Below are 15,503 nucleotides of genomic sequence, written 5' to 3'. Positions count from 1 at the left end.
TCAGTTCTCATGTTTATGAGTCTCTTCTGTTTTGTTCCCCTCCCTGTTTTTATATTATTTTTGTTTCCCTTTCCTTATGTTCATCTGTTTTGTCTCTTAAAGTCCTCATATGAGTGAAGTCATATGATTTTTGCCTTTTTCTGACTAATTTCACTTAGCATAATACCTTCTAGTTCCGTCTGCATAGTTGCAAATGTCAAGATTTCATTCTTTTTGATAGCCGAGTGATACTCCATTGTATATATATACCACATCTTCTTTATCCATTCATCCATTCTTTCCATACTTTGGCTATTGTTGATAGTGCTGCTATAAACATGGGGGGTGCATGTGTCCCTTCAAAACAGCACACCTGTATCCCTTGGATAAATGCCTAGTGGTGCAATTTCTGGGTCGTAGGGTAGTTCTGTTTTTAGTTTTTTGAGGAACCTCCATACTGTTTTCCAGAGTGGCTACACCAGCTAGCATTCCCATTCAGTGTAGTATGTTGATGACATGGTAGGCTGTAGTGGTGCAGATGTAAAAGTAGAGAGATCAAGAGGAAGTATTTGTTTTCCTGTGGAATGTCTATATTTCTATTATATGTAGTACCTAACAGATTTTGTTAGGTTTTAAGTCAAGATTGTTAGCAAGGTAACCCACTGTCCTCTTAGTAAAAGAAAACTTTCTGTTGCTCTCAAATTTTGAAGATGTATTCATATACCAGTATTTGTTTCCCTTGTGTATTAGCAAGGGCTCTGCAGGATCTTTGGAGACCAGAGTTGCTGAGCACTACAAACCAGTTGATGGTCACAGTGTGGCGTTTTTGCATAATCTTTGTCTAGCCATCATATTTTGTTCCTTTGGCCCTTATTTTTTACTTTGTATTTATCATTGCCTTCACTGTATTGCTCTCAGTCAGCAAGGGTTTTTGTCTGCATGAAACAGAACATTTTTATTGTCTGGAAATGAGATGTTTGGAAATGAATCCGTATCTTATTTTTTTTTATATTTACATTATAATTTCAGATGCCTAACCTTTTTAGTATTTTTTTTTTTTTAATTTTAGAGAGAGAGAGCACGAATGGGGGAGAGAGGCAGGGGGAGAGAGGGATCCTCAGCAGGCTTGACCTCAGCACAGAGCCCGACCCAGGGCTCAATCCCACAATGCTGGGATCATGATCTGAACCAAAATCAGGAGTCTGATGCTCAATTGACTGAGCCACCCAGGCACCCCTAAACTTTTTCGCATTTTATTTATTTTTTTAAATGTTTATTTTTGAGAGAGAGAAAGAGTGGGGGCAGGGCAGAAAGACAGAGAGAGAGAGAGAGAGACACCCAGAATTCGAAGCAGGCTCTGAGCTGTCAATGTAGAGCATGATGCGGGGCTCGAACTCACAAACCATGAGATGATGACCTGAGTGGAAGTCCGACGCTTAACCTACTGAGCCACATAGGCACCCTACTTTGTAGTATTTTAAATCCACATTCCTGATATTCCTTTTCCTTCCTTGGACGTACTATATCATCTAGTGAGTGCCCTTTACTTATTTTTACTTATTTTTTTATTTTTTAGAGAGAGAAGAGAGCAGGTGGGGGAGAGGGGCAGAGAGAGAGAGAGAGAGAGAGAGAGAGAGAGAGAGAGAGAATCTCCAGCCTCCACACTCAGTGCAGAGCCTGATGTGGGGCTCCATCCTACCACCCTGGGATCATGACCTGAGCTGAAATCAAGAGTCAGATGCTCAACCGACTGAGCCACCCAGGCACTACTGCTTATTTTTAATTATTAATGTACATATGTGTTTATGCAAGATTTTGAGGGTAGTAGAGTGGACAGGGTCACTACAAAGTGATCTCACTGAAAATCTATCTGGGCTATTGAGTAGCCCAGGAAAACTGTATTTAAAGGAACCTTGGGACTCTGGGAGGAGTGAATTATTGAGAAATTTGTAAGGGAGGAACATCATTTCAGGAAAAGATAGCTTTTTAATTTTCACATCTTGAGATCCCAATTTTTATTCTTTAGAAACCAGAATTGTATCTGCAGAATGTCACTTTCACGTCAGTTGAGTATATATCATTGTCATAAAGAATTTAGAAACTTAGAGATGAGAACTAATTTAATAATCATTAATATGCCATTGTGCATCCTATTTCCTGTCATATTTCCTCTTTTTTTTAAAATTTATTTTTGATGTTTTTATTTATTTTTGAGACAGAAAGCACGAGCTGGGGAGGGGCAGAGAGAGAGGGAGGCAGGACCCAAACTGAAGCAGCCTCCGTGCTGACAGCAGAGAACCCAATGCGAGGCTCTAACTCATAAGCCGTGAGATCATGACCTGAGCTGAAGTCAGATGCTTAGCCAGTTGAGCCACCCAGGGGCTCCTCCTCTTACTTTTCTCATTCTCTTCCTTTTAAAGGAGATTTTGAGAAGAAGGAAATATATTAATAAAATCCAGTCTGTTTTGTACTTTACAGTCCAAAGCAAAATAAGTAGAAAGACTTAGGTGGTCTTTTTTTTTTTTTCTCTCCCTTTTAAATGTTGAACACTGAGGAAGGTAAGAGGTAAAAGAGATCAAGGTAAAAGTTGAGTGAGGTGAGAAAGGAAGTGAGGGGAGAATGGAAGGAGAGGAGATTAACTTGTGTATTTCTATGTGTGGATGTGTAGTGCAAGTTCTATGTATTTACTATATAGAAAGGGAAATGACTTGTTAGAGTTGCTATTGATGATCACTGTGGGGGGTTGTGGAGCCAAATTATAGATTTATTTACCCTATCTTTGAATATCTTTGGTTAGGGAGAGAGGGGTGAGGAAGATAATTAGTGCATTCATGCAGTACAGTTGGGAAACTTTGGCATGGTACTAAAATAATTCGAACTCATTAAAAAAAAAAGTCTGGGAAACACTGGCTTACTTGGTGGGAGAATCTCTGTGCTCTCTGAGAATGAATGAACAAAATTGCATTAGTACAGGGAAATGAGGTTGGAGACTAAACAATAGCAATACTCATTGAAACCCTAATGACAAAGAAGTGATACTTAAGGAAAGACTGAAATTGGTAGCTGGGTTATGTGAAAACATTTTCCTGTCTCTGAATACAAATTGTATTTCACTACTGGCAACTCTTTGAATTTATTGTGCCGAAACTTGCTAATCACACAATACATACGCTCTTCTTTTTGTAGGCGGCACTCCCCCTATCGCACACTGGAGCCAGTGCGTCCTCCAGTGGTACCAAATGATTACGTACCTAGCCCAACCCGTAATATGGCTCCCTCGCAGCAGAGCCCTGTGAGGACAGCTTCTGTGAATCAAAGAAATCGAACTTACAGGTATTTTCTCTACCTCAGTGCAAAATGTGATGGTCATAGTACCATAATTTGTTCAGATTACTTCAGTTAAATCTCTCTCATTTTCCAAGCACTAAGTTCTTTTCCTCACTCTACTCCCCCAAACCTCATCTGATTCTACTTCTCTCTTCTCATGTTCTGATGAAGCTTTGAGGTCAGGAAGTTGAAAAACAGAAAAAACAGACATCTTAAAATACAGACTTCTCTACAAAATTAATAGTTTAGTTGATCTGGAAAAAGTTGTGGACCAGATATGGGAAAAAAAGTTATGGATCAGATGTGGGAAATTGCAAGTTGTTTTTTGGTGGAACTTTACAGATGAAAAACTATATGCAATAAAACATTAATATGGAATGGTATATCAGGATAGTATTACAAATAAAATTAGTTTTTAATTATTAATCAAATAACCTGTTTAGGGAACCTGTTTTTATTATAAAACAAGTTTCTTCAGACAATAAAGGAAAGTAATAGTATTTTTATATGTTGAACCCTATCACTTACCACATATATTTTTCCTTCTTTTTCAATTTCTTTAATAGATGCTTATTAGAAGTTGGTCAAAGCAAGTTTCTTGAACTTAGTATTTTTCCTGTTTTAAGAAATTAATACTTGAAGTGGAAGATTTTTGAATGATCTTTATTTAGCTATATGTTCATTTCAGCAAATTTTGGGAAATGCTGGCAGTATCTTCCTATATATAAATACTCATGCTTTGGTGGCTCTTACTTCTTCAGCAGCAGCGGGAGTAGTGGAGGGAGCCACCCGAGTAGTCGGAGCAGCAGTCGGGAGAACAGTGGCAGTGGGAGCGTGGGGGTTCCTATTGCTGTCCCGACTCCCTCTCCTCCCAGTGTCTTTCCAGGTAAAACACAAATGGTACTTCATCTTTACTTGTCTTTTTTCAATTTGAATTCAATGTATGATTTAACTATAGTGGGCTTTTTTCATAATCAGGATTTTGTTTTCTTTAGGACTCTAATAATGTTGGGAAATCTTTATGCATTTTTTATATGTTTATTTTGAGGGAGAGAGAGAAAGCATGTGTACATGTGCACAAGCGAGCAGGGGAGGGGCAAAGAGAGATAAGGAGAGAGAGAATCCCAAGCAGGCTCTGTGCTCAGTGCAGATCTCATGAATCGTGAGATCATGACCTAAGCTGAAATCAGGAGTTGGACACTTAACCGGCTGAGCCATCCACTTATCCCTCTGCTCTTGTTATTTTTGACCAAGTGATTTCTGAGTTCATGTTCACATACTTCTCTGTCATTTAGCTTTATGCCTTTGGTGCTGTGGCTCAGTTGGTGCTTTGAGGTTTCACGTACCACCTGGGTATGAGTTATATTCCAGCCAGTGTTATGACATTGCATGCCTTTGGACACAGTGGGTACTTAGTGTGAGAATCACATTCAGTGGCAGATTTTAAAGTAGTTTTGGCACTTAAGTTTAGTGGACTTATGGAATTTAATACTGTCTGAAATACTACCTTTTTTTTCTGAAACAGAAAAATATGCTTGTTTAATGTGAAGACACCAAAGTTAAACTTTATTTTAAAAGTATGACACAGAAGACATAAGGATAGAATATTTAAAAAAAAATTTTTTTTAATGTTTATTTATTTTTGAGACAGAGAGAGATAGAGCATGAACGGGGGAGGGTCAGAGAGAGAGGGAGACGCAGAATCTGAAGCAAGCTCCAGGCTCTGAGCTGTCAGCACAGAGCCCAATGCGGGGATCGAACTCACGGACCGTGAGATCATGACCTGAGCCGAAGTTGGGCACTTAACCGACTGAGCCACCCAGGCGCCCCGAATATTTTGTATTTAATTTACTTATAATAGCAAATAGATAATACCTTTTTAAAAATCATAAAAAAAGATTTGTGTTTTCTAAATTCTTTTTTTTTTTTTTTTACCAAATAGGGTGTTTATATCTGAAATATATGTTTATTTTCTGATTTGTGTAATTCAAAATGGAATACTATTTTTCTAGTGTATTCTGTTTAGATTTGTATGCTGTTTACAAAATATTATGCTAAAAATTACAATATAAAGGGAGCACTTTTCTTCCAGAGTAGTGGCTTTTAGGTAAAATGGAATGCTTGTTTCTAATGAGTTAAAAAATCTGTACATTACCCTGAACATTTTGAATTATTTGCTAATAATCCTTTAGTATAAGCTTAATTTTTTTCTTTTTTTTTTTTTTTTAACACTCTCTGTATTCTTTGGTTAGTGTTAAGCACTGGATATCTAACATTAGGTTCTCTAATGCCTTTTCTAATCCTGCCTAATGGATCTGCCTCATTAATGCTGCCTCTTACTCCTCTTTCCCCTCAGCCCCTGCTGGCTCTGCTGGTACTCCTCCCCTTCCTGCTACTTCTGCATCTGCCCCTGCCCCTCTTGTTCCTGCTACTGTCTCTTCCTCCACTGCCCCAGACGCTGCTGCTGGGGGTGCCCAGACCCTTGCTGATGGCTTCACTTCTCCAACTCCCCCTGTTGTTTCTTCCACTCCCCCTACAGGTGAGTATGGCTTGTTCCTTGGCAGGCACATCCAGTCATCTGGCTCTTTTACATGGAACTCTGGCTTTATGACTTCTGTTTGTTTGTGCTCTATTTCTCCTCTCTCTCTCTCTCTCTCTCTGTGTGTGTGTGTGTGTGTGTATAAATCTGAAGAGTAATGGACTAACTAGAAGATGGCATGTGACCACAAGAGTAACATTTACTGAGGAAATCAGGGTAAAGTTGACATACATTTTTCCAGTAGAGTAACACAAATATACATTTTTTTATTGCTTGAATTTCACTTACTAGAGATTTGTGAATTTAGTATGGAGCCCTCTTCTGTACAGTTTCGAGAAGTTATCATTAGAATTATTGTTACAGATTACGTCTTTAACAAATAGAAAAGTCTATGAAAATAATTCTAAGGTATATTTTATAGGTAATATTTAACATATTGAATGTCTCTGTAAGTCTTTTAAAGTAGCACTGGAAACACATAGTAGACAATGGACTTTTTAAGAAATTCAGGCTTACTTAAGTGTTACTTAAAGTTGGCTGGTGTTTTAGTGTTTTAAAACTGCAACTTAAAATCTGTTTTGTTGGGGAAGGGGAAAAGGTTCACTTTCTACAAAATATATTTGCAGGGGCGCCTGGGTGGCGTAGTCGGTTAAGCGTCCGACTTCAGCCAGGTCACGATCTCACGGTCCGTGAGTTCGAGCTCCGCGTCGGGCTCTGGGCTGATGGCTCAGAGCCTGGAGCCTGGTTTCCGATTCTGTGTCTCCCTCTCTCTCTGCCCCTCCCCCGTTCATGCTCTGTCTCTCTCTGTCCCAAAAATAAATAAACATTGAAAAAAAAAATTTAAAAAAAAAAAAAAAAAAAGAAAAAAATATATTTGCAAAGTTAATAGTGATGCTGGTTAGTAAATAAATTCTTTATTGTAAAAATGTATGTGTTTGGACATGTATCACCTTAGCTTGCTAAATACTTCATAGAATATATATATTTAGCTCTCCTGCTATAACTAGATGGTTGTGTTAAAGGACACTTAGCTAAAATGGATTTTGGATGGTGTTTTATGGGATAACTTCTATAATAGCACTTTGTAAGAAAAGCTTCCATAGTGTACGAATGTAAACATGGACTGTACTTTGATCTATACACACCTCTGTTAGGCAAGACTGTCTAGTTAAATCTAGGAATCTTACTATACTCCAACATCAATGCAGTAAAAAATACATCTTGAAGTTGGTTGTAGGCCCAGAAAGAACAAATCGCTCCCACCCAAGAGCGAATATTTTAGTAATAAAATCATAATTTAATAGCAGGTACTGGTTCAGAGTTTACCCTGAATAAACATTTGTTACATGACTGAATAATTAATAGTTTTTCTTAACAAAAATCAAGGTAAATGCCTTAATAACATATCAATATAATCTTTTTAATACAGTTTTTGAATCACCAAGTACTTTTTTCTTTTCTTCTTCTTAAGGTATAATTTACATACAGTAAAATTCACCCTTTTTAGCATGTATTTCTGTGACAGATGTACACAGTAATGTCACCACAACTTCAGTCAAGATGTGGAATAATACTGTCATCCTCGAATTTCCTTCATGCTCCCTTTGTGATCAGTCCTTCCCTTTCACTCCTAGCCCCTGGTAACCCTTTGATCTGTGTTTTTTTCGTTCTTTTTTCCCTCTAAAGTTTTGACTTTGTTAGCTTGTCATGTAAATGGGAATATATGGTATGTAGCCTTTTGGGTCCGTTTTTTTGGCACCAGTGCATTTGAGATTTATCCATGTTGCTTCAAGTTACATTATTTTATTACTGAGTAGCGTTGTATCCTTCGGAGGTACCATAGTTTGTTTATCCTTGGATTATTTCCATTTTGGGGTTATTATGAATAAATTGCTGTAGGTACACACACACAGACTTGTGTGTGTGTCAGTTTTCAGTTCATTTGGGTAAACACCTAGGGATTAGGATTGTCGGGTTGTATAGTAAGTGAATGTTTAACTTCATAAGAAACTGTCAGATTGTTTTCCAAAGTGGCTAAATCATTTTATACCTCGACCAGCAGTGTGTTAGACTTCCAGTTGCTCTGCATACTTGTTAGCATTTGCTATTGTCAGTTTGTCTTTTAAAAAAAATTTTTTTTAATGTTTGTTTATTTTTGGGAGAGAGAGAGTGCAAGTGGGGAGCGGCAAAGAGAGAGGGAGGCACAGAATCTGAAGCAGGTTCCAGGCTCTGCTGTCAGCACAGAGCTGGATGTGGGGCTCGAACCCACAAATCGTGAGACCATGACCTGAGCCGAAGTCAGATGCTGAACTGACTGAGTCACCCAGGTGCCACCCCCCCAAACTGTTTTTAAACTATAGCCATTGTAATAGGTGTACAATAGTTTCTTGTGTGGTTTTGGTTTGCATTTCCCTAATGTCTAATGATGTAGACTATCTTTTCATTTGCTTCTTTGCCATCTGTTTATCTTCTTTGATGAAATGTCTGTTCAAATGTTTTGCTCCCCTCACACACCTTTTGAATAGGGTTGTTTGTTTTCTTACTGAATTCTTTCGTTTGTTTTGTTTTGTTTTGTTTTGTTTTGAGAGAGAGTGAGTGTGTAGAAGTGGGAGAGGGGCAAAGGGAAAGAGAGAATCTTAAGCAGGCTCCACGCTCAGCACGGAGCCTAACACAGGACTCAATCTCATGACCCTGGGATCATGACTAGTGCCCAAAATCAAGAGTTGGATGCTCAACCAACTGAGCTACACAGGCACCCCTTGAATTCTTTTTTTTCTGAATAAAAGTCCTTTATCAATTTTATGATTTGGAAATACGTTCTTCCATTTATGACTAACTTTTCATTCTTGTAATGGTATCTTTTAAAGGGGGAGTTCTTCATTTTGATTGAGTCTAGTTCATTGATTTTTTTCTTCTATGAATTGTGCCATACTTTCAAACTTGTTAGCTTATGCAAGGTCATAAAGATTTTGTTCTGTTTTTCCTAAAAGTTTTTAGTTTTAGGTTTTATAGTTAGGTCTGTAAAATTAAACTGTAGCTTTGTTTGCTTTTTTAACCCAAGGCAAAATAAATGCTTTATTAATGGTATCAATAGATTGTCTTTTAGTAGTGTTTTTGAATTATTGATGACTTATATGAGATTTTAGACTGGATGTAATCTATAAAATTCATAATGGTGTCAATTATCAGGATGTTTTTAACTTGAAGATCATAGGTTTGTATTAGTTTGTTACAGATTAATTACTAAAATGCCAATAATGTATTTGTATCTGATGATTCAAATGACGAAACATACCTTTGAAGTAATAATTTATTAGTATATATGTTTTTACATTTTTTATTGTGGTTATATAGACTTGACAGTAGATTATGTTTAAAAAAAATTTTTTTTTTAATTTTTGAGAGAGAGGGACAGAGTGCAGATGGGGGGAGGGGCAGAGAGAGGGAGACCCAGAATGCCAAGCAAGCTCCAGGCTCTGAGCTGTCAGCACAGAGCCTGATGCAGGGCTTGAACTCATGAACTGTGAGATCATGACCTGAGCTGAAGTCGGAGGCTTAACCAACTGAGCTACCCAGGTGCCCCCTGACAGTAGATTATGTTTAAGCTTGAATACTCCAGATTTTTATACAACAGAATTGATTTTTAGGTTTTGATGCTGTCGTATGTAAAATTAAATGATATAGCAGATCTTGAGTACTTTTAAAATATTTTTTATATGAGTTCATATGAAACCAAGTTTGATAAATTTTTGGAGTTCCTAAAGACCAGTTTTAGTCATGTAAATCCTTTTTACAATCATGGATAAGATGAAAAATTGCCAGAAGTGTTTTTCTTTCTTTTCTCCTCTCCCCTCTCTCTTCCTTCCTCCCTGCACTTTCTCCTCCTCTTCCCCTTTGTTTTTTATTTTTTAATGTTTGTTTATTATTTTTGAGAGAGAGCGTGAGCAAGGGAGGGGCAGAGAGAGACGGAGACACAGAATCTGAAGTAATCTCCAGGTTGTGAACTGCCAGCACAGAGCCCAGTGCAGGGCTCAAACCCAGGAACCACGAGATCATGACCTGATCCAAAGTCAGACGCTCAACTGAGCCACACAAGTGCTCCTATCCTCTTCCCTTTATCTCTCCTCTCCTTCCCCTTTCATCCCCTCTCACGTCTCCCTTCCCTGCTTCTCTCCTCCTGTTTCCTCCCCTCCTTTCTTGTCTACTGGAGTGGTCTCTTCAGGGTGTTCTAGTGCTTTGTTTGCTCTGTCTGTTATAGTAGGCCTTCAGCTGAATGATGTTAAGTGGAAGTGGAGTCAAGAGAAAATTTAGGAGCTGAATTGCATTAGGGACTTGGATAGATTATGAAAGAATATCTTTAGTTAGCATTACCTGTTTAAGTATTCTCAGCACAGTTGAGTGAAATTGCTAATAAATATGTATAGGTTCAGAGATGGTATTACAAATAAGATATACTTTACTTTTTTGTATCTTAGCTTTATTCATAGTTGTAAATTGCTTAAGCTCTAATTAAGAAATTTATTTATTTATTTATTTATTTATTTATTTATTTATTTATTTATTTAGAGGGAGGGGCAGAAAGAGTTGGGGAGAGAGGGAATCCCATGCAGGCTTCTTGCTGTCAGCACAGAGCCCAACGTGATGCAGGGCTCCATCTCACAAACTTTGAGAACATGACCTGAGCTGAAATCAAGAGTCAGATGCTTAACCAGCTGAGCCACCCAGGCACCCCAACCTCTAATTTTAAGGCAAAATAATCTACCTTCGGAAATGGAGGGGTTTTTTTTATTAAAAATTTTTTTCAATGTTTATTTATTTTTGAGACAGACAGAGCATGAGTGGGGGTGGGGCAGAGAGAGAGGGAGACACAGAATCTGAAGCAGACTCTAGGCTCTGAGCTGTCAGCACAGAGCTGGACACGGGGCTCAGATGCGGGGCTTGAACTCAACTGCGAGATCATGACCTGAGCTGAAGTCAGATGCTTAACCGACTGAGCCACCCAAACACCCCTTTAATTTTTTTTTAATGTTTATTTATTTTTGAGAGAGAGAGAGACAGAGCACAAGTGGGGGAGGGGCAGAGACAGGGAGACACAGAATCTGAAACAGGCCCCAGGCTCTGAGCTGTCAGCACAGAGCCCTATGTGGGGTTCGAACTCAGGAATGGTGAGATCATGACCTGAGCCGAAGTTGGATGCTTAACCAACTGAGTCACCCAAGTGCCCCATGGAGGTTTTTGATTGAATAAAGACGTATTTGATTTGGAATTATGTCACTTGACCTTTTGTGAAATACTTTGTTTTCCTTTAAATGAATTGGCTTTGCTACCTTAAATTTATTGCTATTGTTATTATTACTATTATTGTTTTGGATAAGACTGTGTGTCAAACATTTTTTCTTTTTCTTTTCCAAATGTCATTTTTGTTTAGTTTTTAGTGGCCATTTTTGAGGGGTGGAGGAGGAAGTAAGCCACAGATTTTAATTGTGATGATTTTGAAACCCTGTCAAATTATTAGTTTAATACAATTATAGTATTAATTAGTAATCTGTTTAGACCATAGCTTTTCCAAACCTAGTTTTATTTACCTACTTTCTTGCTTTTGCACTTTCTTTTTTAAAGTTTATTTATTTATTTTGAGAGAGAGCACAAGCTGGGGAGGGTCAGAGAGAGAGAGGGAGACACAGAATCCAAAGCAGGCTCCAGACTCTGAGCTGTCAGTGCAGAGCCCGATGTGGGGCTTGAACACACAAACCATAAGATCATGATGCGAGCCGAAGTTGGACACTTAACCGACTGAGCCACCCAGGCGCCCCTCTTGCTTTTGCACTTTGATATGTTAGCTAAGCAATAGCTGTGGCCTTGTATGATGTTTGTCAGATAGCAATTAAGTTAGCTAAGCATTGTTATTTTTAATCATGTTATTAAGATTCAGACAATAAAGCATTTGGTTGTCTGAGATAATTTTCTTTTAATGGCAAATTTATGCTCTATCCCTTTTCCAGGTCATCCTGTTCAGTTCTACAGCATGAATAGACCTGCCTCTCGCCATACTCCCCCAACAATAGGGGGCTCGTTGCCCTATAGACGCCCTCCTTCCATAACTTCACAAACAAGCCTTCAGAATCAGATGAATGGAGGACCTTTTTATAGCCAGAATCCAGGTTAGATTTTCTTTTGCATTTTATAGAATATTTAAAATTTCAATTACAGAAGAAAAGACCTTTAATTACAAATGACTAGCGCATAATAGGTGTTTAGTACTATTTGTTCAATGAATGGAAGAATGACTACAAGGTTGCTAATACTATATCATCCATTTCTTTTTTTTTTTTAATCAGTACACGATTTCCATATAAAGTAGAACTTAATTTTTCCAAACAATCTTTTTGATTGTGCTGGTGATTATTTGCTTTTAAAAATAATACTGTGGTGAACAGTATTTCCTTCTTATTTTATCAGATATCCTTGCTCTACGAATACCAAATAATGAAAATTGACTGTATATGAACATAGTTTATAAGTGGCATAGTAAAGGAGAGATGATATTTTTGAAGCTGTTTTGTGCTAGGCAGTTATACTGTCGTATTCACGTCTCATACCAAACCTATGATGGAAAAGCTAGGACTTGGGACAGATTGATCCAGATACTACAGTCAGTCTTTCATCATGCATCATGCATACAGAAAAAAATTAATCTGGCACATATTTAAAGTCATGCAAACATTATTTTTGCTTCTTCCCCAGAGAAGGTAAAAGCAAATACTAGACACTGTGACTATTGTGGACATGGTATATCAACTTACTGTGTTTTTCTGGATTTTTGCCAAGAGGCCAGTAAGTCTGTATATGATCACCTTTAATATTAAGGGACAACCCATTCCATTTTTGATAAGCCCTGAAACCAGTCGACCATGGCTTCCTTTTGGTGAAACCTCCTTATTCCTTGGGAGTTACGCAGAAGAAATTTGATCCTCTTTCTAGATAAATGCAGTTTACTTATTTATTTTTAATGTTTATTTATTTTTGAGAGACAGAGAGAACACAAGCCAAGGAGGGGTAGAGAGAGAGGGAGACACAGAACGCGAAGCAGGCTCCAGGCTCTGAGCTGTCAGCACAGAACCCAGTGAGGGGCTTAAACTCGCGAACCGTGAGATCACGACCGGAGCTGAAGTCAGACGCTTAACCTAAGACTGAGCCACCTAGGTGCCCCTTGATAAATGCAGTTTAAAGAATGCCTTTATATATTATCTCACTTGATTCCTCTAATCATGTGTTCATTTTCATCTGTATTTTATAGGTGAAGAAACTGAGGCTGAGGTGATGTCAGGTTAGGATTTGAACTTAGATCGTCTGCCTCTGAGTTCCATGTTCTTTCATACTATCCTACCTAACTTCGGACTTTAAAAAATCTTCCTCTTACTCTCGTAGTCTCTTTTTGGGAGGTAGGGGGTTGGAGGTGAGGAGGATCCCACAATGTGATATAAAGTGCTTGAGAGCCTGAGACCTCGTCAGTCTTTTATACAGTTTTATCCTGGGAATAGTGCTCAGTAGCTGTTGGATGTAGAATGAATTCCTGTTCCTTTACTCAAATCCTTTGACTCTTTTGGGTCCCTCTTACAGATTAAACGCCATATTTACACTGTAGTGTGATGACCAACTGCCTGAGCTGAAATATACTCTTGCTGCTGTCCTTGATTACACTTAATGATTTTTTGCTGTGCCATTCTTTTACACTCATTTTGAGCTTAATTTTGACAAATCTGCCTATCTTTTTCATACATTCTGATTTTAAATCATGTGTTCCAAACTCATTTTTATACATAAATGCAGTTTTTATTTTTAAACTTTAGTTTGTTAGTAGATATGGCTTATTTCATAGTTGTGTTGAAGGTAAGGTCTCTCTCTGGCCCTCCTTGGAAGTCTAGACAAATACTGCTTATGGCCCATACACCCTTCCCTATGCTCAAGTAGAATTTTGAAAGAGTGGTGTCAGTCTAAAATGGCTGGTTCCCTAATGGAGCTGAGAGATACTTCACTGTTACAGTTGATGACCCATGTGTATATGATATTCAGGAAATAGGTACAAGGATATTTACTTCTTTTTGTGTACATATACACGTATAAAATATTGGTCTTATGAGAACTGTTGGTGGAATTTATTTGAAGGCTATTTGAGCACATACTTAAATGTGTTTTATGTACATATTTCAGTACTTTCTTTGTAAATCTGATTTTAACGAAAGTATGTGTTAAAGCAGAAAAATGCCCTACTCTCAGGAATAATTTTAATGAAAGTATTTTTCACACTCATGGATATAAAACGAATTGAGATTCTTGAGCCTTCAATATAATGTGTGAGACAATTCGTTTATTTATTTTTTTTCTCCTGTATGCCTCTCTTTTAAGTTCTGCCTTTCATCTCTAGGGATTTGGTAACTGTTTAAAGAGGGTGACTGCAGCTTTGTTAGTTTATTAATCATGGTGCTTTTTTGAATTAAAATTTATTTTTACTAAATCATGTTCTTTGAAAAGCTTTTCTTTCTTTCTTTCTTTTTTTTTTTTTTTTTTTTTTTGCAAGAATCAATACTTTGCAAACCAGTGTCCTAAGGCTACTAGGTGTTTCTTCTTTTTATTTGCTTTAGAAAATTATGTGTCTTGTATTATTCCCATGGGTCTTACCTTCATCCCTGTTTATTAATATTTAAAATGAAAAAACGTGTGTTGTGCTTTCTCAAGCAGCTAATTCCCTGATTTAACAAAAATGATCCCAGCTGTGTTTTTTATGAGCCTGTTTTTTTACAATCAGAGGCTTAAAATGGATGTGGACTTCTGAAGGGGTGAGCTGACAGGCTGGGATTCATGTGTCTCTAAATTCAATGTGATTTTCTGTGAGATGGAAATCTAGCAGCACTGTTACTGTAGTTGGTTTGAGTTGAAAAGGCAACCAAACATAGGAATTAAAATATGGAATTATGAGAACTGTTGGTGGAATTTATTTGAAGTGCCAAGTCCTAAGAGTACAATAATTGTTTTGTAATGATCCTAAGGGTACAGTAATTGTTTTCTAATGAGATTATTTCAGAAGCAATTTAATGAAAGGAACACTTTGATCAGGGCATAACTGAAATCCCTTTGGCTCTCATTGTTTCTTAAAAATGTAGTCAAAGAAATAGGAATACCAATGTATCACTCATCTTGTCAGCTGCAAAGAGAGTCACTGAAACAAATAGAGCTAACAAGTTTTAACAGTTTTTATTTTAAATATCAATATGAAGCACTTTGGTGGTAAATAAGTATGTGTGTGTTTGTACATTTGTACATTTACATATATAAACCTCGTTTGGTAAGTGTCTTAGTTTAGGCTGCTATAACAGAGACTGGGTGGTTTATAAACAACAGAAATTTATTTCTCATAGTTTTGGAAGCTGGAAGTCAGAGATCAGGGTGCTAACATGGTCAATTTCTCGAGTTCTCTTCTGGGTTGCACACTGCTATCTTCTTGTATCCTCACATGGTGGAAAAGAGAGGGAGTTCTCTAGGTCTCCTTTGTAAGGACACTAATTCCATTCATGAGGGCTCCACTCTCATGACCTAACTGCCTCCCAAAGTCCCACCTCCTAATACCATCACATTAGGATTTCAACCTATGAACTTAGGG

General features: G+C 37.7%; 1 protein-coding gene across 17 annotated transcripts in view; it reads left to right on the top strand.

The window, feature by feature from the left end:
- The window catches only part of ABI2 (abl interactor 2), a 122,396-nt gene that overhangs the window by 78,707 nt on the left and 28,186 nt on the right, over positions 1-15,503 (top strand). For 12 of the 17 annotated variants that reach the window (XM_047083361.1, XM_047083353.1, XM_047083357.1 and 9 more), the window contains 3 exons: positions 3,166-3,312; positions 4,068-4,192; positions 11,848-12,006. In XM_047083361.1, coding sequence (XP_046939317.1) covers positions 3,166-3,312; positions 4,068-4,192; positions 11,848-12,006 — 431 coding nt within the window. The remainder of the gene's footprint in view (positions 1-3,165; positions 3,313-4,067; positions 4,193-11,847; positions 12,007-15,503) is intronic. The other 5 variants (XM_047083354.1, XM_047083359.1, XM_047083367.1 and 2 more) reach the window with 1 other exon arrangement.

Source organism: Lynx rufus, unplaced genomic scaffold (assembly GCF_022079265.1).
Source record: "Lynx rufus isolate CCGP_SWC_20201006 ecotype Redwood Valley unplaced genomic scaffold, mLynRuf1.p SCAF_2, whole genome shotgun sequence".
NCBI classification, from domain to species: Eukaryota; Metazoa; Chordata; class Mammalia; order Carnivora; family Felidae; genus Lynx; species Lynx rufus.
The sequence above is the reverse complement of the archived record's forward strand: the minus strand, read 5'-3'. Positions and strand labels throughout refer to the sequence as shown.